This window comes from Columba livia, chromosome 3 (genome assembly GCF_036013475.1).
Source record: "Columba livia isolate bColLiv1 breed racing homer chromosome 3, bColLiv1.pat.W.v2, whole genome shotgun sequence".
Taxonomy (NCBI): domain Eukaryota; kingdom Metazoa; phylum Chordata; class Aves; order Columbiformes; family Columbidae; genus Columba; species Columba livia.
This window is the reverse complement of record NC_088604.1, coordinates 52,675,356-52,701,808: the sequence shown is the minus strand read 5'-3', so window position 1 is coordinate 52,701,808 and position 26,453 is coordinate 52,675,356. Positions and strand designations below refer to the sequence as shown.

Genomic DNA, 26,453 nt, shown 5'->3' with positions numbered 1-26,453 from the left:
AAAAATCCCAAACCAAGCCCTGTTCTGGAGTATCTGTAGCAGATTTTTTAAAATCATGTCCTGCTCAGATCATCATGGCTGAGGTGATCAAGGGCATAATTTCACCACTTCTGATGTCCATGTTTTGTTACACATCCTGTCCAGTTTTTTCAGAAACTAAAGCAGGAAACATAATTGGGGAAATGATGCTTCACTATTAATTTTAAATGATGAGAAATCTGGCTTTCCTTTTAAAACAGGTCAAGATTTCCCATTCTTTCCACAATGGTTGAGAACATATCATCGCACTACCCAACATATGCTATTGTGAATCAGCGTATCAGACTTAAAACATACTAAATATTTGATTTAACTAATTGCGTAGTTCTCATTTTATGTATATCAATGTACAGCTTAATTTGTGTCAGCAATAAACATTCACAGTTGCAATGAAGGACACTGTAAACTGCTATGAACATATAGTGGGCTCTTCTTCACATACCAGAAACCAGGTTTTTCAAATTGGCTCCCAGACTCTGTGGACTATTTTACTGTTTTTATTTTTAATATACTTTTTTGAATATTGTCACATTTCTCTTATGCATCCTTGTCATGCCATATATCCAGTATCTTGTAGTGCTTCAACCATATTTTTGGAAAAACACATAATACAAAATTAATATGATGGTAATATTACAAGATTTCAACTTTTGCATGAATAAAGCTTGTTTGCTGAAGGGTCTTTTCTGTGTATTTTAATCTATTGCTCATTTCAATTTAAACAGGATTGTATATAATGGTAACAGGCATTATACTGTTCTTCCTCTAGGTTCTTCAAAAACAGCTTGATGATGTGAAGGAGGAGGAGATGTCATTGTTAAGCAAACACAAAGAAGTGGAAAGTGAGCTAGCAGCTGCTAGAGAGCGCTTACAGCAGCAGGCCACTGATCTTGTTCTCAAAGCCAGTATGTATGTCAGTAACTTAATCTGGAAAAGTAGTTTGTCTATTCATTCTAACTTTTCCTTTTTCTTTTAGTCCTTGTGCAAGTCTAGATTGCCTAAAGACTGTTCAATGCTGTCCATAGGTGTTTCTAACAAGTTTTGTTTGTTTTTTCCTTTCTTTTTTTTTTTTTAACTGTTATCACATACATTGCACTTGTGATTCTTTTACTGTGTACTTATTTGTCCAGATGTTCTACTTTGTATGGCATGTCTTCCAGACCTTGGAATTTCTTGCCTTAACTGTGCTTGTACAGAATGCTTCTGCTGTGTATCTGTTCACCACATAATCACAGGGACATCCTTCCTGTTTCTACACCCTTTTTCAGTTGCCTTTACCTTTTTGCTGAGACTGCAGTACTTTGCTTTATACTTACTGTCAGAAGACTTGCAGCTTGTCAGTTAATAAATCTGTTAGGTTTTTCTTTATAACTGTTTTCTTGACTTATCTGTACTTGTTGGCATGTGGAGAGGCATAGAAAATGGTTTAAGATTTGCCTTCACACATGTGAGTTTTAACTTCTTGGCATTGTCTCTCTAAACTGCTTAGTGGTAGGACATGGGCCTGGGCCCAGGTACTTGAACTTGGTTAACTATACTGTGGGTAGGATTGTAAGCTAAAAATAAACCCCTGGCTTATCTTTGGCCTTGTTCAAATAGACCAATCGTAGAAATACCTGATTATTTTCCACACAAGTTAACACAAGCCCAGGGGCCCTTCCCAAAAGTCGGTTTGGATAACATCACCTTGTTTTGAAGGCTGGGATGTTGCCAGACTGTGCTAGTCTGCCTTAGGGCCAGAAAATACTTCACAGCGTTAACTTGCTAATGCTGTGATAGTTTACTATTTATATTATATATATTACTGTATTTACTATTACTGTAATAGCTTACTGTTAACTGGCTACATGTGGCCTAGCCCTCAAGCTGTATATATGACTGTGGCCTGTGTCAAGGCTTTATTTCTGTCCTTCAAATAGTGAAGCAGTTCCTGCAGATGCACTGAGTATTTCTGTTGCTTAGGGAGAGCTTCATGCCTAGGACAAATGGCATGGATAAGCTAGGTAAGGGCTAGGAATAGTCTGGGCTATATATTTGGACAATATAGAGGCCAGCTGGGACTCAAAACTGCCAAGTCCTACTGGATGTAAATAGCTAAAAGGAATGCACTTCCTGCAAAGAGGATCTCAAATCATGGATCTCAGATGGAAATCTGACTTTCCAAAAAGTGATGTGTGAAGCACTCATAGAAGAACTGACCTGAGACCATTGGAGGAAAAAACCTGTTCTCATACACTTTTCAGCAACCAGCCCCAAATTTACTGGAAACAACCAACCAGGCTATTTTTCCTTTTTACTGATGGCAATGAGTCATCTAGACTCTGTCTCCATTGCTGGTCTCGTCTGGCACCAAGGTTTTTAGCTTTACCAGAAACTGCAGCATGTCTATGCTGTTGCTGAGCTCAGTGGTACTGTCAATAGCACATCTTTGCTTTACAGCACCTGGCTGTGCAACAAGAACCAGGAGCCCTCTTTACAGCCATGCCACCAAGCCATTAAGTATGATTTGTTACCAGCCTGTTTGGAAATGGTTTCTGACTCTGGCCCACTGCAGTCTTCTTTAATTCTTCAGCTTGCACTCGGAACTCAGAAATCCTTCCCCAAAGAAACAAAATTCTCACACTTATTTACCATTCAAAATATTTACTCATTGTATTGTAATTTGAGAACACTATAGCAAGTCTATTATGGGAAATTAATATATTCTTCTTTTTATCCTGGAATTCTAAACCTGAAAAGAAACTGCTACATTTCATACCTTCTGTGTAGAGCAAGAGGAACAGGAAACCTTCATTGTTTCTCGGTATTGCTAGGACAAAAGCTCAAGATCAAGGGTGTGTGTGGTGCTTAAAATAAATTATGCATATACATAATACTTCCTGACCAACTTGAAATTCTTGTATGATTATTCTCTTTGTTGTATTCTAAAATCTGGGTTTGCAAATACATTTCTTAAATGGCTGAACTTGTGAAACAAGGTAGTTTTTGAAATGTTATAGAAATTCAGCGTACTCATTAAGTTTTTCTCTTCAGCTTTTAGTTTTATCAAACAAAAATGTCAAAATGATTCTTAGAATTCTCCAGAGCTTAGTACAATTAGAGGTGTGCATAGTTTGTAGAAATACTACTAATTTTGAAGCATTCTTGGCCAAATTCCATTATATATCTCACTGTCCTTCCCTTCACATCAGTGTCCACTGACAACAAAGGCTAAAATAGTTTACTTTTTGGCACATGTTACTTTCAGTGCAAGTGGAAATGAATTGGGAGTCTCAGTGTTGTGTTTTTTTTCATGTGAGAAACAGTGACACACAGTCCACTTTCTTGACTATTTTGTAGTAACTTAAGTTTTAAAGCAATACTCTGGTGATAACCTTCAAAATGACAGATTAGTTGATATTTATAATAAAATGGTGGGGGGAGGGCTCTACTAGAAGTCATTCAGAATATTTTAAAAATTATTTTTATATTCATAAGTAATATATTTTCTTATCTGGATACTTTATGTGAAACTGTTAAGGATCTCTTTATAAGCCTTGAAAGTCTGTTTAGTTACCACTTCATTTTATCATATGCTAATTTTTAAAAGGCATATTTCAAACATGTCTAGGTCTTGCACTTTCTGAAAGGGATAATAGGGTGTTTCTATCAAAAGAATCTATTCCAACATGGAATGTCAGCTTAGATGTCACTTCATAATGCTTCTACAAAGATTTTAAAGGAACAGGAGAATATCTCCTCTCTTTCAGTGGAACAAACTTACGAGCATCCTCTCAGTCATTCAATGGAACAAACTAGAAACATCCTCTTTTCATAAATAGTCTTCTATTCCCTCCTTGGTCTTTCTCAGATTAACAGGAGTTTAACTGCTTTAGTCAGTTACCTAGTAATATTTTCAATAATATAGATATATATTAAGAAGAATGGGGACAAAAAATTCTGAAGCTGTAAACCTTTTTCCACTGATGTTGTGAAGGATAGATGATTATACTGTCTAGCTTTGTAAGCAGTGGATGTTGGTGGTTGTTGTTGTGGTTTTTAGGGTTTTTTTAATATATGTATATATATACACATATATACACACACATATATGAAATACATATGTATTTATATATTTATATGTGTATATATATATATATAAAGAAATTAAAAGCAAGCCTCCAGCCTGCAAGGATGTAGGTCATACTTTACTAGGGAGAGAATGAGTCCTGTTACATGTTTTAGTTCCATAAATTTTACATAGCTTTAGCTGCTATACCTGGTATGCTTGTTAAATTATGAGTTGAATAAAACTATACCAGCTTTGTCACTAGACTTCTATGTTCTTCTTTCTGTTGCGTAGCTTATCATGGGGTAAAAATGTGCAGTTTTAGGTAGGGTAAGTTCTTCAAGATAGACTGTCCATGTTCCTGGACTTTCTCTTGGCTTTCTCTTGTAGTCAATATGCAACTTTGAACCAGAAAAACTGAAACTAAGGAGGCCCCAGCACCAAGTCCTCTACCCTTGTTGGACATTTTACAATAAAACTAAAAAAGGAAGAAGTGTAGGGGAAGGTAGGCATTGCAGTGAAGATAATGGAGTTCCATATGAAAGCTTCCACTAGAGTGGTACTAGAAATCACTGAAGTATGAATGTGTACTTCAACTACATGAAACCAATGCTGTGGGGTTTTAAAGAGCTGTTTTGTTTTTAGGTCACATTGGAATGCTTCAAGCTACTCAAATGACTCAAGAAGTCACAATCAGAGATTTGGAATCAGAAAAGTCTAGATTAAAAGAAAAACTATCCCAGTTAGAAGAGGAAAGAAACTTGCTACAAAGCAAAACACAGAGTCTGGATGAGCGACAAAGGCAACAAATTCTGGCGTTGGAGAAGGTTAAACAGCTTATATTGTCTTTAGTAAATGCCTAGAGTATCTAAAGCGTCTCAGTAAGGAGAAATGTGAAATGTTTAAAAAACAATTTAAAAAGCCATTCTCTGAAAATGTGTTGAACGTATTTGAAAATACTGAACAGAAATTTTCTGTAGGCTTGATAACTGATTGTTTTTTCTCCAAATTAAATAGAGGGAAAAAATAGATTTAATTATAGATATATTGCTTTGCATGCCTGTATTGAAACAACCTTTTTGGTTGTTGCATGTTTAATCATTGCTTAGTTGTTAGATTTGTTTTACACAAAAGTTAATTTCTGTATATTTATTTCATCAGTAATGTTTTTATATTTCTTTTCCTCTTCAGATTTTTTTTTTAACTATTTAATAGAAATTATTGTATTTTTCTTGGTCTTCTTTAGAAAGTACATGAAGCACGGGAGACACAACGTGAATATTATGAGAAGGAGCTTGTAAAATTACAAGCAAGATTGGAAGGAGAGGCTGCACAGTTAAAGGAGGCTCATTCCAAGACCTTAGAAGAACTGGCATGGAAACACCATACTGCAATTGAGGCTGTACATAGTAATGCTAATAAGGATAAGAAAAAACTACAGATGGTAAGTTTGTGTCAAATATATTACAAAAAGCAAATGTTAGAGTTTGAACCTTGTACTGCATGGTTTTGTTGTATGGCAAGTTTTATTTGGAGTTACCTGCAGATCTGCTGTGCCTCTGAAAAAAACTATTCAGTCTTTATAAAAAGAACACACATCTTGTGAAAAAAAATAGTGTTTATACTGTCATTTTTCTCCATACAGAAGAGAAATTCTCAAATACAACTTTCTTTTTGAGTATAGTAGGTGTGCTTTTTCAGATTTTGTGATCTATATTAAGAAAAGTTGGTATATTGCTCAAGATCAGTCCGTCTGAAGGAGATGAAATATTATGTTACTCTAATATTTATTTATAATTTTCTTAAACAGTCCAGAAGGATAAAAAGATATTATGTTTGTACTTGACTCTATGTATACTTGGAAAACAACAACAACTGTTCTTAACTTATATCATGAAATGATGCTAAATGTGTATCAACTATTTATTTTCCTTTGGCTAGAACCCTGAAACTGAAAGGCTTTTTTGTTTCACAAAATTGGCCTTTTCTTCATTGGGATAAATGTGAGGACCAATTTTGAATTCTTATTTTGTAATCTGATTGCATTTACGTAATACACAAATTTTGCCTTATACAGTAAATACACAATAAATATTATTGTTTAATTTAGGGCTTTGTTATGCTCCTCTGGATTTTTCTCAGGAAATATACCAAGAAACACAGTTGTAATTAGTGCTATGCATCTTAGACTGAAATTTTTGTTTTGTTTTTGTTTTGGTAAATTATTTTACTAATTTGTTGCTGCTTAGATTTATTTTTAATAAATCCCAAAGATATTTTTTTTTTTTACGTTTCCCAGTAATGGAAGTAGTTCCTTGAGACATACATGCATCTGATCTTTCAGTATTACTTTCTTTGTAACTTTAAACATACTTGTTCTTAATACAATGTCTCTTGAGGATTTCTGGGAATATTTTTCTCCTTCTTAGTAAGATATGGTATGCTTTTTGGTTTGTTACTAAAATAATGTAGAGAATAAAACAAAGGCTATCATAAAGTGTTTGTTCTTAAATCATTAAATTAAAGTATGGAACACATGTAGATGTGAGAAATGTTAAACTTTATTTTAGCAAAGGAAAATTAACTAGAGATGTTATGGTCAAGATCTCAGTTAAACCTAATCAGTGCACTGTTTCCTCTGTCAAACCTGTCTCGCTAAGCATGTTGTGTAGTTTGAGTAATTAAAGCAAGAAACAGTCACTTGCCAATGCAGAGAAGAGCTGAGTTTAGTCCGAGGAAGAAGCATAGAGGACATGAGCATATATCAGGTCTGGAAGACTAGGAAAAGCATCTGGGGTTTGGAAATCTTTGGAAAAAAATGTAACAGTGAAGAATTCTAAAGAATCAGAATAGGACTCAAGAAATGGCTATAAATATATCTCTTTGCTTCAATTCTTCCATCTATAAAATGAGCTGTAAAAATGGCATCATTTCATAGGAGGATTATGAAAATAGACCCGCTAATAATTTTGTGATACCGTACAGCTGTACTGACAAGTGTCATAAAAGAACTAATTACTCAGTTATCAGAAATAGGGTTTGAATAGCACTAGTGAAATTTTGCAGACAGCAGATTTCACAGTGCGAACGAGGAAAATTGAGCAAGTCTCATTTAGCAGCAGCGTTTGTCCCGCGCGGTGATTGATCTGGGCCTGCTGAAGAAAAGATGCACTTGTTGAGTTAGGTTGTGTAGCAATGTAGTACCGAAAGCGTAACCCTCTGTTTTGTCACTCTCCAACTTCTACCACGAACAAAGAAATTGTGCAGGCAGTTTATACACAACTTATTTATTGCCTGTTGCACGTTCTAATGGAGTGGTAGAACTAACAGGATACTAAACTTAATGTGCTTCCCACCACCAGCAAAACACTTGGAGTCTGGTTTTGGATGAGGAAGGGTTGGCCTCTGCTGCTTCTTAGAATGGTCTGGATGATTCTAAGCTACTGTCTTCCAGCTCCCTGCTTTTCCTTAGAGTTTTGTACCTTTTCATGACAGTGTTTTTCCTCTTGAATTCTTGAGCTCTTAACTCTCCCTGTTTCTGCAATCTTACCAATGCCTGCAGTTGTAGTTTTTGTTTTGTGCGTGGTTCTGGTCTGTGTATTTTCATAGATATTTTTGAGATATTATTGATTTCTCAGAAATCTGAGCCCAGGGCTAAACAGAGGCACTGAATCGATGCTAAGCCTTGCATTACAGCCGAAGTCCTCTGTAGCTATGTAGAAAATGTTGAACTATTGTATTACATGGCTCTGCAGCATGTTCCCTGGCAACTTTGATTTTCTTCAAGATGGCTTTGTGGTGTAATAAATTTGATAGCATATTCCACTGGAATATATAATAAAGCTCTTAATTTTAACATGTTTCCTGTTAAATATTTTGTGACAGAAATTGTTTTTCTGAAAATATATTCTGGATATTTACAAAGCTGTGGCACACATTTATAATTTTCATTTAAAAATGAAGAAGGTTTCTAATAAATACATACAGAACATAGGCTCAAGTAAAAGAAATAGAATTAATCCAACAAAGTTTGGCTATTACTCCACAGAGGTCAAATGAAAACAGAGGTGTTATTTGATTCTTTCCATATAGCTGAACTTGAAGATTAATTTCTTTTGGTTCTACGTAACTTTTATAGATATGGTGTGGGACTTTTTTTCATTTATTGTAACAGCCTGAAAAACTTTCCAGATCTTAGTCTGGATTTTAAGATTTACGATTTTCTGTGGGGCTTATGTGCAGGAGACAGATGGGTGAAGGCTGAAGGATAAGCATATTATCAGTGTAATTATATAAAAAGTGAAAACTTCTGCATTCTGTCAACTGAGATCCGGAAGCTTTATGCTAGGAGGAATAATTTTCATGTTGTGCACCTGTACTTTGCAATGACCATATGGCAAATATTTAATGTTTCTTCCATCCTTTCTGAAGGAGTTGGAGCAGCAGTTCGAGAAGGAGAAACTGCATTTGGAGGATGATAAGAATCAGCTCAGACAGCAGCTGGAAAACCTGAAGGAAGAACTGACAACAAAACTGACTTCTGCCAATCAGGAGGTAAGGGTTAACTTAATTGTATCAGCTAATTGTCCTGTGCACTAGACCACATTTCGTAAATAATGATCTTGTGCTTAGAGTCCAGTACAGAGCTGGGACTAGACTGTTTAGTCTGTTTAGTGCCTTATTTCTGTTTAGAGTGGAGTATTCTTCAAGCATAAGTTACTTGACTGCTTCTGAGCACTGATTTTACTGTCCTTTACAAAGTAATTAACAAAGGAAAAGCAACTGAGGTACAACACAGTTGACATAAGCAGCCTTTCTTGTTTTATGTTATTTTTCATTATGCACACAGACCTCTACAAAATATAGGTCAGGAGACTGAGCAGAAAATTAATTTATTTAAACCCATGTTTGTTACAATTAACATATTGGGGGATGGGGTTGTAGCTGGGCTTGCATCAGTGGGGTAGCACTCTAGAGTTGATGAAGGCTGGGAGGACTTCCGTAGCCCTAGGGTGAAATCAGTGTGCTCAGCTCGCTCTCTGAAATGCCTGTACACCAATGCGCACAGCATGGGGAATAAGCAGGAGGAGTTAGAATCCTGTGTTCGGTCGGGAGATTATGATCTGGTGGCAATTACAGAGACATGGTGGGACAGTTCACATGACTGGAATGTGGTCATGGATGGCTGTCCTTTTCAGGAAAGACAGGCCAGCCAGGCATGGTGGTGGAGTTGCTCTTTACGTGAGAGAGCAACTACAATGTATTGGGTATTGTCCAGGCACAGATGAAGAGCAAGTTGAGAGTCTGTGGGTGAGAATTAAGGGACAGACTGGCAAGGGTGATACTGTTGTAGGTTCTATTACAGGACACCAGATCAGGGTGAGGAAGTTGATGAAGCCTTCTACACACAGCTGAGAGCAGCCTCACAATCACAGGCCCGAGTTGTTGTGGGGGATTTTAACTTCCCTGATGTTTCCTGGAAGGAATACTCAGCCAGCCAGCCTCAGTCTAGGAGGTTCCTCCAGTGCCTTGATGATAACTTCCTGTTGCAAATGGTGGAGGAGCCAACTAGAGAACCTCTGGAGAGGTTCACTGCCAGACCTCATCCTCACTAACAAGGAGGGTCTGGTTGAAGTGGTAAGGGTTGAGGGCTGCCTTGGTTGCAATGACCATGAAATGGTGGAGTTCAGGATCTCCTGTGGCAGGAACAGAATAGCAAGTAGAATTGCAACCCTGGACTTCAGCAGGGCAAACTTTGGCCTTTTCAAGCAATTGCTAGGGGAAATCCCATGGGCAAGACTGCTTGAAGGTAAAGAGGCCCAAGATAGTTGGTTAGTGTTCAGGGACTGCTTCTACCAGGCTCAGGATCAGAGCATCCCGACACGTAGGAAGTCAAGGAAGGGAGCCAGGAGACCTGCGTGGTTAAACATGGAACTGCTGGGTAAGCTCAAGTGGAAGAGTTTATAGATCATGGAAAGAGGGGTTGGCCACTTGGAAAGAATATAAAGGTGTTGTCAGAAGGCATCGGGAGACTGCTAGGAAAGCTAAGGCCTCCTTAGAATTAAACCTGGCAAGAGGGGTCAAGGACAACACAAAGAGCTTTTTCAAATACGTGGCAGATAAAACTAACACCAGAGGCAATGTAGGTCCACTGATGAACGAGGCGGGTGCCCTGGCAACAGAAGATACAGAGAAGGCAGAGTTACTGAATGCCTTCTTTGTCTCTGTCTACTCTGTTGGAAGCTGTCCTGAGGAGCCCCATACCCCTGAGGCTCCAGAGGAAGTCAGGACAATGGAGGAGTTTGCCTTGGTTGTTGAGGACTGGGTTAGGGAGCAATTAGGCAATCTGGACATCATAAATCAATGGGTCTGGATGGGATGCACCCGTGGGTGCTGAGGGAGCTGGCTGAGGTCATTGCTGGACCACTCTCCATCATCTTTGCCAACTCTTGGGAAACAGGAGAGGCACCTGGGGACTGAAGGAAAGCAAATGTCACTCCAGTCTTCAAAAAGGGCAAGAAGGAGGACCTAGGTAACTATAGACCGGTCAGCCTCACCTCCATCCCTGGGAAAGTGATGGAACAACTTATCCTTGGTGCCATCTCAAAGCATATCAAGGATAAGAAGGTCATTAGGGGCAGTTGACATGGCTTCACCAGAGGGAAATTATGCTTGACCAACCTCATTGACTTTTATAAGGACATAACAAGATGGATGGATGATGGCAGAGCGGTGGATGTGGTCTACCTTGATTTCAGTAAAGCATTTGACACAATCTCCCACAGCATCCTTACAGCTAAACTGAGGGAGTGCGGTCTGGACGACCGGGTAGTGAGGTGGACTGTGAACTGGCTGAAGGAAAGAAGCCAGAGAGTTGTGGTCAATGGGGTGGAGTCTAGTTGGAGGCCAGTACCTAGTGGAGTGCCTCAGGGGTCAGTACTGGGGCCAATATTATTCAATCTATTTATCAATTTTTTGGATGAGGGAATAGAGTGTACTATCAGCAAGTTTGCTGATGACACCAAGGTGGGAGGAGTGGCTGATATGCCAGAAGGCTGTGCCGCCGTCTAGCAAGACCTGGACAGGCTGTAGAGTTGGGCAGGGAAAAATTTAATGAAATATAACAAGGGAAAGTGGAGAGTCCTGCATCTGGGTAGGACCTGGTAAACAGACTGCCTCTTTTTGATAGTTGTGAATGCCTTTGCCAGTACATCAGACCTTGGAGAAGGTGTAAATTGAAGCTGGAACTGCTCTTGCTTTCTTAGCAGCATACTTACCTACATGCACATTAATGAAAATGTGATGCGTTTCTTATATATGTTAACAAAATCATAAACAGGTTTATTTCTCCTTTCAAAATTACAGAAAGTTCTGTTATTCCTTTTTATCTCTAACTTCTCTGTTGTATGTTAACTTGTTGCTGGATTAAATTTGAGGAGAGCTCTATTGCCATTCAACACTGGTTTTAATTTAGTTACTCTTTATCAACTGCTCTAGGATTTGTGAGTAATAAACTTGCTCCATTGAAACAAATCACTTCAAATGTTTTAAGAATGAGTTTTCATTATCTAACTGTTATAAAGTTTCAGGCTTGGAAAATTCATCAGCACACTGAATTATCAAAGCAGAGGCATAGCCAAGGAACAGATAACTCTAACATGAACTAAAATAGGGGACTTAGGGCCAGCTGCTGTTCAGTAATTGAGCTTATGTATGATAGCATGCCAGGATAAATGTAATACAGTGTATTTTGTGTTATTACTGAGAGAATAAGAGAGAGTGTACAGGCAAGAGACTTGGGGTGGTCTGTATATCCACTCCGTGTAGTACAGAGGTGACACTGTTTATTTAAGGGCAAGACAAGTGCTTTGCTTGCAACCACAGCTTTTTCCAGGTTCTCTATTGACAACTGACGAGAGTTTCTCAGTGTCTTAACTGACCTGGAAGAAACTTCCCTGTGAAATGTCTGGCACATCTTTAGCTTTGCTCTTATGTTTCTACTGCCGCTTTTTTGTGTGTGTTTGTTTTTTTTTTTTTTTTTTAAGTTACAGACTTCATTTAACAGTAGGCATATATTTATTACTTTCTGCAGATGCTAGCTTAGTTGTAGCTTCCCTGCTGATACAGCTGGTTTTTAACCTATGCCATCCTCTTTTCTTTTTGACAGACTTTTTGGTAGCAATTATCTTAGCTAAAGGATGAGGAGGATTCAAGCCTCATTAGGCTCATTCCTAGTACTAAGCTATTTAAGAACAGTACAATCTTAAATATTTGCCAGATTTTTTTTTTTTTTTTTTTTTTTTTTTTTGAGAGAGAGGTCTGGTTAAGTCAAGATAGTAATTTTTTCACATATATCTCAGGATGAGGCGGGCTGTTTTCTCTATAGATTTGCTTTCTTTCACTGTAGATCAGCCAAGAACTTTTAGAAAGACCCTTTGTGTTGCTTGACAGAGTTACTACTCAGTAGGGATTGGCCACCTCTGTGCAAAGGATTTCTGATGATATTATGAAACATCATTTTAAGAAGCCTCCAGCCTCGCTTCATCATCAGTAGAACCAAACTAAGTGCTATAAGTGCCATTTCTCTGTAATGTTTCCGTATCCTTTAGATCTACAGGACTGCAGTTCATTTTTAATGCAACTGGTGTGCTACTACCAGGTACATAGTGCTGCATGTCGAGGACATGAATAGAGTTTTATGGGCAGTTTTTCATGTAGGGTTTCTCCTTCAAATAGCAGTGCTTCGTAGGGAATTACTAATCATTTACATATAATGCAAAGGAGCGCCTAGATGAGTGCTCGAGATCAGATTAGTTTTCCTCTGAGATCTGTCACACCAAAAAAAATTTGGATTGCTTGCTGAAAGGAGAGTCGTCGTCCCTCTCTTTAAACACCCTGTGGGTTGCATATGGAAGGGAGAGGGTTCAGGGGGTGGTGTGGGTATGCATGTGTGTGTATGCTTGTTGCTAACAATGCTTGCATATAATTATGCTAACAAACAAAAATAGTAGTTGTAATTGTTGCCTGTTCATACCTGCAAACCAAATGTTAGTCTTTTCTTGAGGCGTTTGTCCCTTTGTGAAGGAATATATCTCAACATACAAAGGCAGTGGTTTAGGCTGTTACTTCTGCAAAAACTTCATTTGCCATTAGTTGCTGTTCCTTGGTCCCCCTCAAGCCCCATTATCATGTTTTTCAAGCCTACGTATTTTAAAGTTTTTTTCTTTTTCTGTAGCTGATGAACGATGTTCAATCTCCAATATTCTTACTTGAAGCAAAGAAGTACAGTATGATCACATTACAGATGGGCAGCTGGAGCACAAACAGGCAGAGAAAAGTGTGTTGTTACATAGCAGTTAGAGGAATAATCACATTATACTCTACAGATATTAGATTGAGCTTTAAGAAGGCTAAATTATGGACAGGTAGCCATCTGAAAACAGAGAAATGTGTACTCTAGCAGAAGTTAATTTATCCATTAGAAGAAGCATATAACCTAACACAAGTTAATTTATCCATTAGAGTTTATATATTTTGAAATAGTGGTTCTCATTATTTTAATTTTAATTTAATTGAACGTTTTGTAACATTCACACAGTAAAATTACAGGGAATTTCAGAACTCTTATGTAATTTCTTTCCTTGCAAAATGCTTCAAACATAGGTTGGATTTTTTCCTGTAAAAATCCTTTAATTGAATCTTTGTTTGATTTTATGACACTACAATAATTTGTTTTGTAGTGCAGAAAGATTATGTGATATTAAAGGAGAAGAGGCTGTGCAAATAAATTGTCTAGGCTGGAACTGGAAACCACTGGAAGAAAATTAAACTAGGATGACTTGGACACCATTAGTAATAGTTATGTAAATTACCTTTTTTTTTTAATGTCATAGGTGTGTCGTCTGCAAGACCTAGTACGAAAAAGTGAGCAAGGCCTTGGTACTGCAGAAGGACATATCTCCAGTCTTCAAGAAGCTCAGGAAATACTCCAGAAAGAACTAGAATTAACTAGAGCAAGACTACGAGAGACCACAGATTCATTGTATAGTGTTGAGGTAACATTAATGTTGGAGAATGAATCGTGCAAAGTGCAGTCACAGTGATGATTTTGGTCTTGTTTTTAAAATTGCAAGGAGTATTACAGTGTACACATATTTGAAGGAGCTTCATAAGCCTTCATTAAAAGAGAGACTTCTCTTTTAATTTCAGGCAGAGAGGAAAAAAATTGGAAAACTAGGATGGATTGGCTTGGGGTGTTTGTTTTTTTTTCTGGTTAGTTAGTTGATTGTTTTGGGGGGATCTTTGTTTTCAAAATAACACTTTTAGTATTTGATGGGTATTGCTGCAAGCACATCTTTCTGCAATTGATACAAATTGTAGCTGCTGAAGTATGTCTGTACAAAATAATTTAATTTCAGGCTCAAATTGAGAATTTTGGAAAATGCTTGAGAATAGTTTCAAGATACATGCTGTGATATCTTGACAGATAGGAAACTATCATCCAGAAAATGTGATTACTTTATACAATCAAAGCAATTAATTTGTCTAAGCACAAATATATTGCCATTTTAGTTGGCTTAGACGTAACTGGAACTGTCTGTTAATCTGTCAACAGTTCATCAGCTTTAATACAGAGTGTAACCTTTACTTTTTCTTTCCTCAGTAAATAATGTACATTTACAAGATTACAGCAATATTTGAAGGAGAGTGGCAAATATTTTTTTAAAGAATTCCCTGAATCTGTTTTTGTACTGGTGTTATTTAATTAAGAAAAACAGCCTGAAACTGGATATTGGTATATATATATATTTTAAAAATCTTTCAGCTATGGTCATTATATGTGAAACATTAATGTAAGTATGAATTCTAGGTGGTACCTAACACTTTTCTAGTATGGTAAAATTTCAACAGAAATTGATGCAAACAGTAAAATTTTTTGTGTTCAAACTGAAAACCTATTTCTACCAGGTTAGTCCAGTCAAGCAACAGAAAGAAGATTCGTGAACTTTGTATCAAATCCAGATAGCACAAGCTTTGAAATTCAAATAATATTTGCTGATTTAGAAAATAAACTAAAAAAAAATCCAAGGCACACTTGAGAAGAACCTAAGCAATCTACTCCAAGTCTGAAATTAGTCCTGCAGTGAACAGGACTTGATAACCTTTTGAGGTTTTTTCCAACATAATTTATGCTGTGATTCAATGTAACAGTATTTGAAAAGATTACTTTTAGAATGACTTATTGGAAAATTGCTTCTTATAGCTTTTTATAGGAATGCAAAATTTTATTCCACAAGTAAGAAATATCAGCAGATGTATAGGCGTTAATCATCTATAATTAAGAATTACACACTGAAAAAGTTATAGCTCAGATTTTAAGAGGCAAATGTAACCAGCATTTTTTAAAACGCAATAATTTAAGATTTGAAATACTTTTTTGCTGCTGATCAGTCTCTATTGTGAAGTTTGTGTTTGCAGGGAGAACTAGATCAGGAGAGACAACAGCACGAGGCAATGATTGCTGCCATGAGAGAAGAGGAGAAGTTCAAAGTTGACAGAATGGCTCGTGACTTGGAAATAAAATGGACAGAAAATCTTCGGCAAGTATTAATTTTTTTCTTTTATTTTCTTAAATGAGAAATGAAGTATGTATTACATACAAATGTAATAGCTAATGAAGTGTATAAAACAAAGGGTTTTGTTATTATCTAAGCTTTTCAAATTATTACCAAGTTCTTAATTATTTTTCACCTCTTGCACAAGGTCTGCTGCATTTTAGTTATTTGGCTTTTGCTTTCAGACAGGAATGTAATAAGCTTCGTGAAGAGCTGAGGCTCCAGCATGAAGAGGATAAGAAGGCAGCCATGACTCAGCTGTTGCAGCTGAAAGAACGTGAAAAAAATGCAGCAAGGGATGGATGGCAAAAAAAAGTTGAAGATCTTTTAGACCAGGTAACGGTGTTCTCTTTGAGAATTGGAAAGCCATTACAGTTTAGTTGCTGGTGGTTTATTACCAATTAATTACATGGAATTGGTTGTGGCATCTGTCTTTGAAATGAGATTTATTAGCATTATGCTTTTTAAACCTAATCATTATCAAACTTATTGAGTAATATAAGAAGATACCTTAAAATTCTATTGATCTTCCTCTTTATACTGAATGTGAATAAAAAATTGTTTACAGGTTTTTTGGGAGAGTGGGAGGATGTTGACAGTCTCACTGTAAGATTTTTTTGATTTCCTGTCTGCTCTATTCTATTCTAGATACTTACCAATGCTAATTGTTTAGACTTGGAGGTATCCCTTGTCTTTACAGTAATAACACTGTACAAGTCACTGAGAAATCAGTGTTCCTCAGTTTCTACAACACATTTATTACAGCTATGTCTTCTCTCAAGTGATTTTGAACATTATTTGGGGATAGGTTTTTAATAAAATTGAGTTTTTCAATTGCAACTCACATTTCTAAACTCAGTTATGTTTGATAATTCACAGAAAATACTTGCTTTGTACACTTTCCAAACCATAAATACTTTAGAATGGGTTTTATTGATGGCAATTTGAAAGAATAGCTGATAATGAACAAATACATTTTAAAGTAAGAGAAACAGATTTTAGAACTCATTAAATGACTGCAATTTCAGTGTTATTGTGGGATGGCTTTTAATTTGCTGTTTAATTTGAGAAGTCTAATAACTGAACATGTACTCGTTTATACAGCTTTTTATAGGGACGCATAACAATGTATTTTGCTGACAAGGAAATTTAAGCTTGTAAAATCTTGTGGCTTAGGCTCATAAAAGCTGAAGATTTTAAAAGTTCTTGGTCTGTTACTTTTTACAGCATGAATGTAGTAAGACTTGGGCTCATCTGATTTTAAGTTTCACTTACTGTTTTTACCCAAGCTTCATTTTCTTTCTCTCTTCTACCTATAAATAGCATTTTCTCTTGGAAAGTCCAATTTGAAAGAGATATGTTAAACTTCCTGTAATTTTAATATACTTCTAAAATACTTATTTCTACCTTTTAAAAATACCATAATAAATCTAACCTACAGTTTCAGAATGGGAAATTAGTATGTTGCAAATTAACAGGGTTTTTTTCTGCATATGGAATAAATTTTGACATCAGAAAACTCAGGAAACTAACTGTAACAATGAGAATTTTACTAGGGAATTTGCAGACACAGGAAATGGTCTGCATATACGGAGTGGTTGGTGTTTTCTTTACTCCTTTTACTACACCAAAGAGCTGCACCATTTCATAGCAGCATATGTGTTCAAAGAACTATTAAGAAAACAAACCTTGGAGTCTTTGCATTTTTTTTATCCAGTTGTTGCTTTTCCGTAACAGTGTTCCAGTTGGAGGTATTTCATAAAAATTGAAAAGTTATTGTTGGTAACAGGGAATTAAGCTTTCCCTCTGTAAGAATCTACATTTCATCCATTATACCTGCAGGGGAGAGAATTCCAGACCCACAGCATTCAAGATGGGTAAGTTAAGGAAATGGGTTTGTAGTAAGTTTCTCTTGATTGCAATATACAAAGGGCAGCCTCTGGGAATTGCACTGAGCTGAATCATAGGATCATAAACTGACTTAGGTTAAAGAGACCTCAAGAGGTCATCTAGTGCAACCTCCTGCTCAAATCAGTCAACACAGAGTTTGAACGAGGTTGCCTAGGGCTTCGTCCAGTCAGGTCTTGAATAAGCTCCAAGGATGAAGATTCCATAGCCTCTCTGAATACAATATCTTCTGCTGCTTAATTATCCTCATAGTGAGTTTTTTTCTTTATATTTAGACAGAATCTCCTCAGGTTCAGTATATGAGCATTGTCCTGTGTACTGCTGTAAGGAGGCTGGGTCCATTGTCTCCATAGCCGTGTCATGGGTATTGGAAAGCTATTAAACCTCACAAAGCTTTGTCTTCTTTACACTTCAACAAACTTGATATAGTTCCCTCAGCAGGACAAATGCTCCGGTCCCGACCATTTTGGTGGTAGCTCTCCGCTGAACGTGTTCAAGATTATCAACGTTTGTCTTGTACTGCGGCAACCAAAGCTGAATGAACTGGAGGAAAAGACAGAATGCGCCCTCCAGGTGACATGCAACAAGTGACAAGTCAAAGGGACTGGTGTTTTCCTGGGTTGTTGCTACAGCCTAGTATGCTACTGGCATTCCTTGCTTCCAGGTCATGCTGCGTATTCATGTTTAGCCTACCATTAACTAAGTTATGTGAAGCAAATTTGTAGCCCAGTATGAACCAGTGCAGGGGTTTAGTCCATCCCATGTGAAGGACTTTGCATTTGTCCTTGTTGAATTTTGTGAGGTTCCTATCAGCCTGTCCCTATAACCTCTATAGATCCCTCTGGATGGCAATCCTGCCTTTCAGTGTGTTGAGCCCTTCCACTGTGCCGGGCTCCACCTTCTACTCTTCACAGTTTGGTGTCATCAAGAAACTTATTGTGAGTACTGTTGGTCTCATTCTCCAGATCACTGATGCAGATACTAAAATGAACAGGTAGTGGAGCAGGCATGTACTTATAACAAGCTTTCAGGTAGAGTGAGTCATTACCTGCTGCCTTTTCAGCCTGATAATCCAGCTGGTTCTCATCCATCTGGTAGCCCACCCATCTGAATGGTGGCGCAGTCAGAGACAAGCATGTTGAAAATCTTGCTGAAGTTGAGATTGCAAACATCCACTGCTCTCCCCCTCCACAGATATAGTCATTTCACCATAGAAGAAAATAAAAGATGGTGTTTTCATTAAGGAAGAGATGGAAGACTTTTGGTATCTGTTTCATAATGCAGAGATTACTATAGACTTTGGTGGTATTAATCTAGAATGTTATTTTGAGTGGAAACTGCGTTAGCCCTAGTTTGACACTACAGGAACTACTGCAATAAACCTGACTGTGCTTGGTGATCTGTAAATGTGCAATAAGACTCTTTACCCCAGAGGGTTCACAGTCTAGTTTTAACAGACTGGAAACAGTGTCAAATGTGAGATTCTGCTGCTGCTACATGTATATATTAAAAAAAAAAAAAAGTTAACAGCATTGCAAATCATTCTTTTTTCTGTTCATCAAAAGGATATCTGTTCATATACACTGACCTAGAACAGTCTGAGGTACTGCAGTAGAGGTGTAAAATTCTGAATTTTACACCCAGTCCCAGTCTTCATTAGTGGGAAGATGCATTTAAAATCCATTTGAAAGGCATGAAGTCTGTAAGAATTAGGAAGAGAGCAGAGATCCAAGTCCTTTTTCTGCAGTTCAGATTTTAAGCCTGAAACACTGGTCTGGCCTATACCAGCAGTACTACACAATAATTTATCAACATAGTGCAAGTGTGAGGTCTCTGCTAAATCATGTGTAAACTCCTAACTTGGCAGAAAATGTAGTCTACCTGTGCTCTTTCTGTTGAGAAAGTGTCTAGAGGTTCACTATTTAATTGTATAAATGCTGTTCAGAAAGGTTGAATTTAGATATTCAGTGCTCTTCAGTACGTTGCAGTGTAAGGCATTCCAGAAAGATGTAATAAACATTAATTATTTTGGAGGGAAAAAAATAATCTGAAATTATTTCTAGACAAAAGTGAGATCATGTATATTTGACAGATGTAATTTAAATTTAAAGGACTTAAGTATTATTTTTGGCAAATTGATAAGTATCACATCCAGTGCAAAGTAGTGAAAATAACATGCTTTTTAATATGAAAAATACCGTGTTGCTTCGTAAGTTTATCATATACTTTCATTCCTAAAGGTACATAATTTTCTAATATGTATTGATGCATCTCAGATTTGATTTAAAAACAAGCTACAAAGAAATGTAGCGCCTAACTTGAAGTATAGGAATCGTTATGTAAGCAAAGTGTTGAAAAAACACAGTATAGTTACTTAAACTGTACAAAAATACAACATAGACTAAGCTCATCTTGGAATACTTCTGATTGGTGCTGGAAAAACTGAATGAGCAGACACAGCTATAAATGGCAATAATTTAAAAAAAAAGTTCAATCAAAAAAATTTAAGTCCATAAAGAATACTAAGCTGTTTGTTTATGGAGGGTTTGGTTTGTTTGTTTTAACTGTGCGATACTAATTTACAAATTTCTGCCTTCTACTAGTTGTTGCACATTTGATAGATGAAATCTAGGTCTTGCATAAAGCAAGGTAAAATTTTTGCTTTTATACTGGTAATGCCAAGTGGTCCCTCATAGAATGCATGTGGGATTATTGTTATTCTAGCAGTACAGCTTTGTTATGAGTAAAATAATTCTCTCGAGAGAAAATGTTATTCAGCTGATGAAGTGTTTAAACACATTCTTGCTGGTTGCAAAGCATCACCTACCATCTACAGTTAAATGTGGCTGGTAGGTTAACTAGATCATTGTCTGGAGACCAACTGTGCAATTCTTATCTCTGATATGAGGAATGGTTCTAGAAGACACAAAAAGAAAGTGTTTTCTCTATTTTTTCCACTGTAAATCATAGTAAGTACTTCTACATCAATCCATGGGAGAGTTTCTTCATGAAATATGTAGTGAATTCAGATGTGCTAGCTCTTTCCCATTTCTCTTTGCTCTGTAATAGGCTTTTAACGCTTTTCTTGAAAACATTTCACTGCTGAGGAGGTTTCAGCCATGGACAAAATGGGAGGAATTTTCTTTTTTAAAGCATGAGTGAATTCTCTCTTTCGCCTCCCCATGCAGCACAACCTTCAGTTCTGGGCACTGGAACATAAAGGTTAAGACCTATGCTGTTCTTATCTATTTCCTTTTGTGATGAATGTTTCTTTTGGTAAACAAAATCAAGTATTCTGATTGTGGATGGGCTTTTCTATACTTGAGCAAATATTTGCTCTCCCATCTTCCTTACTTTTCAGTAAAATGTGTTCCGGTAAAAATTTTTTCTCACCGTTTTTTTCCCATTCTTATGTAGCTTCATACTATTACATAACCAGGCGTTAGTGTGACATTCCTCTTTCTAACTTTGTCAGCATTTTGCACATGAAGATACAATCTTCTATCAATGGAAATATTAGAAGTAATATACTAGGATGGAAAAAAGTATTCTACATAATCCATTGGCAGCTGTGTTTTATTTTTACTGCTGCAATGATTCTCTCCTTTTAAAAAAAAAAAAAAAAGTAGAAGTTTCCTATTCAGAGTTTGTTTCTGTGACGGTGTGTTCCTTTTTTCAACTATCCATAAATATAAATATAGCAAAATGTAAATATTTCCTTTTGATGCTGGTGTTATTTAAATTGTAGCTTTCAGAACATTTGTAACTCAGCCTTAAAACCCTGGCCCCTGAGTATGCATACCCTTGTTCATGAAGTGGAGTGTTGTAGAAAAGTCATGGAACTGCACATCAGCAAATGCCCGCTGACCAGCCTTCTAACAGAAGGCCGTTTTTGCTCGGTCTTTATTTGCCTGTGTGAAGGTGCTTATCACAGAGCTGACATGCATCCACAGTAGCAGAATCAGAAAATCTGCTGTATTTTTTTTTTCTTTTTCCCCTGGCACAAGACTTTCTGGCCAGTTCTACAGCCTGGGTAATCCTTGGTTTAGAAGATTTGCTGTCGAAGAGGTGCTGGAAATTTCTCCAAGAGAAAATCTGCACATACTCTGTATTCATTTCCTAAAAGAAAGGATATTAACTTTCAGCACAGCATCACTTCACCGTGCATCCTTTCACTTGATACCATCCTGAGCACACAGTCCAAAGCAAGGGTGTCAAACACATTTTCACCAGGGCCCACATCAGCCTCACGGTTGCCTTCAAAGGGCAGAATGTAATTTTAGGACTGTACAGTCTAAAGTCTAAAGCCTTGTCTGTCAGAAATAGAGAGGAAGTAAATTTCAAGTAACTCCTTCCTAGTTCTCTTGGGTTGTTCTTATATTCAGTAATATATTAGTAAGGCGACCGTGACATCTAGTGGATGCTAAGGGATTTGTCGCAAGGCTTAGAAAGCACTTAGAAGTCTAAAATATTGAAGTCTGAAAGAATGAAAAGAAAAATCAAACCAAGGAGGGAGCAAGGAACAGAGGGCACCTGAAATGCAGTTCAGGGTGAGGTTTTATGCCCCTTCATTCATCTTCAGGTATTTGTTGTTTTTTCCAAAGGGATACCAATTTCTGCAGCTCTTAGAAACTTTTCAGAAGTGACTATAGCTCTCAATACTGTGGTCTTAATGGGACTGTGCTGCAGCTCCTGCAGGCCTTGTGGAGAATCAGGGGAGCTTTGGGAGGTTCTGCCTGCATCCAGCATCTGTAAACAGCCTGCCAGTCACCACTGATTTAGAAGAATGAGTACCCCCATATTCTGAGTAGGAAACCTATGATTTAAGCAAGTAAAAACCTGTTGTACGTGAGCCTGTGAATAATCCAGACTCACTGCAGCCTTCAGAGGGCCATCTGTTGAGGGTGCTTCCTCCCGTTTCATGACTGTACTTCTTCATAAAGAATCCCCCTTATTCTGGACTCCCTGTTCTATGCAGAGATGTGATCCTGAAGATTGGTTGGCACATTTATTATATGCAGATTGGTCATTATAGTTTTGTCTGAAGCTTGAACTTGAGAATGCTTAAGATCCAGCTGTACTATCTCTTCTTCTGAGCTTTTAGTTATGGTGAGCCCATTCAGCCCATACTGTGCTCCCTTTATTTTACTCTTTGTTTAAAAGATTCTGAATGTAACAGAGGAAATTCATTAAAGACCTTTTACAATTAAGAGCTACTCAACAATGCAAACAAACAAAGGCAACAGAAGAACAAATCAGAGTTTTTGAAGTATTTTCAGTGAGATATGATAGGAATACTAACAAATGTTAACTTAGTTGCTCTGTTAAAGAATAAATGTGTTACTGGACTTTTTCATTTCTTTTGGTTTCTTCTTCATTTAATTATTTCTCTTATGGTGTTGTGTTTAATTAAATTTAAAAATACATCTAGGCTGATGTTTGAAATTATGATATCTTCCTATCCAAAGAAACTTTTCTATCTTATTGTAAACTTCTAATCAGAATTTAATATTGCCAATTTTTGTTTGGCAGTGTTTGAGTTAGTAAATCAGGAGGAGACTAAAAGACTCTTCAAGTCTACCTGTCAATGAATGAAAAGAACATTATATTTTTAGTACAATACATAGTTAATCGTACATAAATTAGAAGAGTTTCATTTGATATTTGGAGTTACGTTTACAGTTCCAAAACTCATAAATAGAAATATAAGCCAAATCCAACAGTAATACGATTCGCCAAATAAAATTTTAATCCCATATCTGTATGTGCTTTTCCCTTAAATGTAAGGTAAAGACTCTGGCAAGAATCTAGTTTTAAAACACTGCCCTGAGCCTCTTTGCTGCAGAAGATAGTTGCTCAGGTAGCTTTTGCATGGGTTCAAAACCAGTTAAAACAGTGGACCCTGGGAGGAATGAGAGAGAAATTAATAGGTGGGGCAAAATTTGTTTGAAATCCAGTAGATTAATAAAATTCTAGATTAAGAACACTTCTCGACAGGTACCTCTGTGCTCCAGGAAGGATTAGCCAAGATGTGTATGTAATCTTTAAAATCCTGACAGCGTTGTAACAAATTTGTAAAATGAAATGAAGCTCTAGTGCCATTCCAAAAACTTTTAAAATTATCAGGAGATAGAAATGATCCTTTTTATCCCCTGACAACTGAACCTGCAGTTTGTCAGATTAAAAGTGTATAATACAAAATTGAGACAGGTAAAAATATGTCAATATACCTAGGCATTTTACCTAGCAGTTTGATAGGTTCCCACAACTGGAAAAGAGCTCCATCTTTCTAAAGCAACAGGATAAGTATCCCACCTTGTGATAGCCTGGGCACAGCACCTTCACTCAGGGTTGCTACAGAAGCAGGGGGAAATCAGGACCAGTTAGATCTCAGAGAAGGTTATAAGTTTTCAGAATGCCTTATATTTATTTTCTTCAATAGAAAACTCTTGGGTTTTGAGAGAGAGAGAGGAGAGGCTCTAAATGCTGCTTTTTCTTACCCGTCAGAGAGGGCAAACTTTGCAGCTCTTCCATTCCTGACATGTCACAAGCCTCAAGCCAAGTACAAAATGTTGTAGTAGGAAACAGCTGCTTTCCAAGTCTCTGCAGAGTCATCTGTCGTGTAAGCACTGTGCAGCCAGACAATGCATCTGCTGACAGATCAGTATTTCTCTTCAAATCAACGACTTCCCTCAGGGGAGAGTTTTGGGGTGGTTGCTGTTACTAGCTGGATAAAATGGACTTATGCCAAAGGTCCCTTTAGCTTTTTCAGTAGACACCTCAGAAACCAGTTTCTTTTACTAACATCTGATGGATGCACACAGGTTTTGTTCTGCAGTCACGTTAGCAGTATCTGTTGGAGGTTATTCTTAAAATGAGATTGCATAGCAATCTACATCACCTTTGACACCACAGATAAAGTTGGTTCTTCCCTGGTTAAGGGTCTCAGGTATTACACAAGAATTTCTGTTGCCAGCAGTATTTTGCAAACTCTGTAGACTGTATGCCAAAGTCAAATCTTGACACAATTTAACATGAAATATCAATGAGAAAAAGTGTTTCATAACTGATCTTGAAGACTAATGTTGAAATTCAGTGTCAAGCTTTGCAATCTGCTTGAACGTAATTTTTAGCCGAGAGAAACAATGAAATGAGAGAACTTCCATGCATCCAGTAAACTAACATCCTGCAGGAGACAGTGCAAATGAATGACAATGTGAAAATGTCAGTGGTGCAGTCAGTTCCCTTCTTGAAGAAAGTGACACCATTTGATCACAAGTGTGGCCCCTGTGACAGTCATAGAATCATAGAATAGTTTGGGAAGGGATCTTCAAAGGTCCAACCCCCTGCAATGAGCAGGGACATTTTCAACTAGATCAGGTTGCTCAGAGCCCTGTCCAGCCTGGCCTGGAATGTTTCCAGGGGTGGGGCATCTACCATAACAGGAACACCAGCAGCTGTGCAGTACTGTAAGCAAACCCAAAGCTTGAATAGTTCCAGATCTCTAAATCTATGCTTTACTACAACACAAGTTGGCCCAACCAAATTGAAAACTCAGCTCTTTCAGAAGAGATGTGGAAATAAAGGTGGGAACATAAATCTTTTCCCATGTCTTGTGTGAAAGGTCTTTCAGTTCCACACTGTAGCCTGATCAGTTGCATCAGTTGCATCTAAAGATGCAACAACCTCTTTGCTGTTCCTCTGGGTAATTAGGAAGTTCTCTCGATTCCATCTAAGGCGTAGCTGTGCATATGCTGAAGGTGGAGAAGACAATACTTCTGCTGAAAAATGAGACAGCAAAATGAAGTGAAAGCAGGGTAGCTAATACACTAATACATATATACCAAATAAAGATGTATTTTCAGAAGTTCCTGGACTTCCAAGAAACAAATTGGTTTGTTTGTACATCCTATATCAGTGAAACCTAATTTCAAAGAAAACTGAGCAAGGGTTTCTCATACCGCAATAATATCACAAACCAATAATTTTGAATTCCAACATGTAGAAATAAAGTGATAGCTAAACCCGCATTCTCCCTTTTTTCTCATCACTTCTCCCCAGCATAGAAATAACATATTATAAATAGTAATTACGCCTGCATTCTTTTTGCTTCTCATCGCTTTTTCCCCAGATCACAGACCTTGCTGTGGAAAAAGTGTTGAGGAGGTTTTGAATTTTTATGGAATTTCTTAATAATACTTCAATCAGACATATTTTTGAGTTCTCCATTCAGAATGTGTCCTGCATTCTTTTCAATATGAAGCTTCATTTTTTATTATATTGCTCCACATTTTGATGAAATTAGTCCCCACACCAAGTATCTAGCCTAAATAATTTGAATTTACTATTCTATCATGGATGTATTTTATGAAAATTATACTATCTAATAAACAATGAAAAAAAAGAATTGTGGTCAGGTTTAGTATTAATCCTGGTGAATCCCTGTTTGATTTCAGTGATGATTCCCTGCTAGCAGTGTTTGAGATAAAGTAAGTTGGTTTTAATCTTTTAAAATATCAGCAATATTGTATGAGCACACATATTTTGATCAAAATCTCATGTGATAATAAATTGAATACTATTAAAGTCCTCCTCAGTATTATTTCTGTGTGGGAGCATTTATTGTCTAAGTTTCAAGTGCTGTCAAAGCAAGAAATGAGTTTTTCTTTAGCATGCCTTTATTCCACTGTTGACTGAAAATCATCTTGTACTCACACTTGAAGACTTCCTTGGTTGACTCTTACATCATCTTTTCCAGTCTTTTTTCAAGGACTGATGTTTAGCTAGCTCTCTTAAATGCTTTTGAGTACTGATATGATGTTTAGACTTCCAAATTTATAAAG

The 26,453-nt window shown here is 37.1% G+C and overlaps 1 protein-coding gene across 21 annotated transcripts in view; it reads left to right on the top strand.

Annotated features, from left to right (window-relative positions):
* The window catches only part of FAM184A (family with sequence similarity 184 member A), a 76,958-nt gene that overhangs the window by 28,537 nt on the left and 21,968 nt on the right, over nt 1-26,453 (top strand). For 15 of the 21 annotated variants that reach the window (XR_010471311.1, XR_010471314.1, XR_002420063.2 and 12 more), the window contains exons 3-9: nt 809-944; nt 4,733-4,914; nt 5,334-5,531; nt 8,519-8,641; nt 13,981-14,142; nt 15,566-15,687; nt 15,888-16,038. Coding sequence is in view for 17 of the 21 variants with exons in the window: in XM_021294484.2 (XP_021150159.2) it covers nt 809-944; nt 4,733-4,914; nt 5,334-5,531; nt 8,519-8,641; nt 13,981-14,142; nt 15,566-15,687; nt 15,888-16,038 (1,074 nt within the window). In the remaining 4 variants the exon portion in view is untranslated. Of the gene's footprint in view, nt 1-808; nt 945-4,732; nt 4,915-5,333; nt 5,532-8,518; nt 8,642-13,980; nt 14,143-15,565; nt 15,692-15,887; nt 16,039-26,453 lie in introns of all 21 variants that reach the window. The other 6 variants (XM_065056746.1, XM_065056753.1, XM_065056751.1 and 3 more) reach the window with 1 other exon arrangement.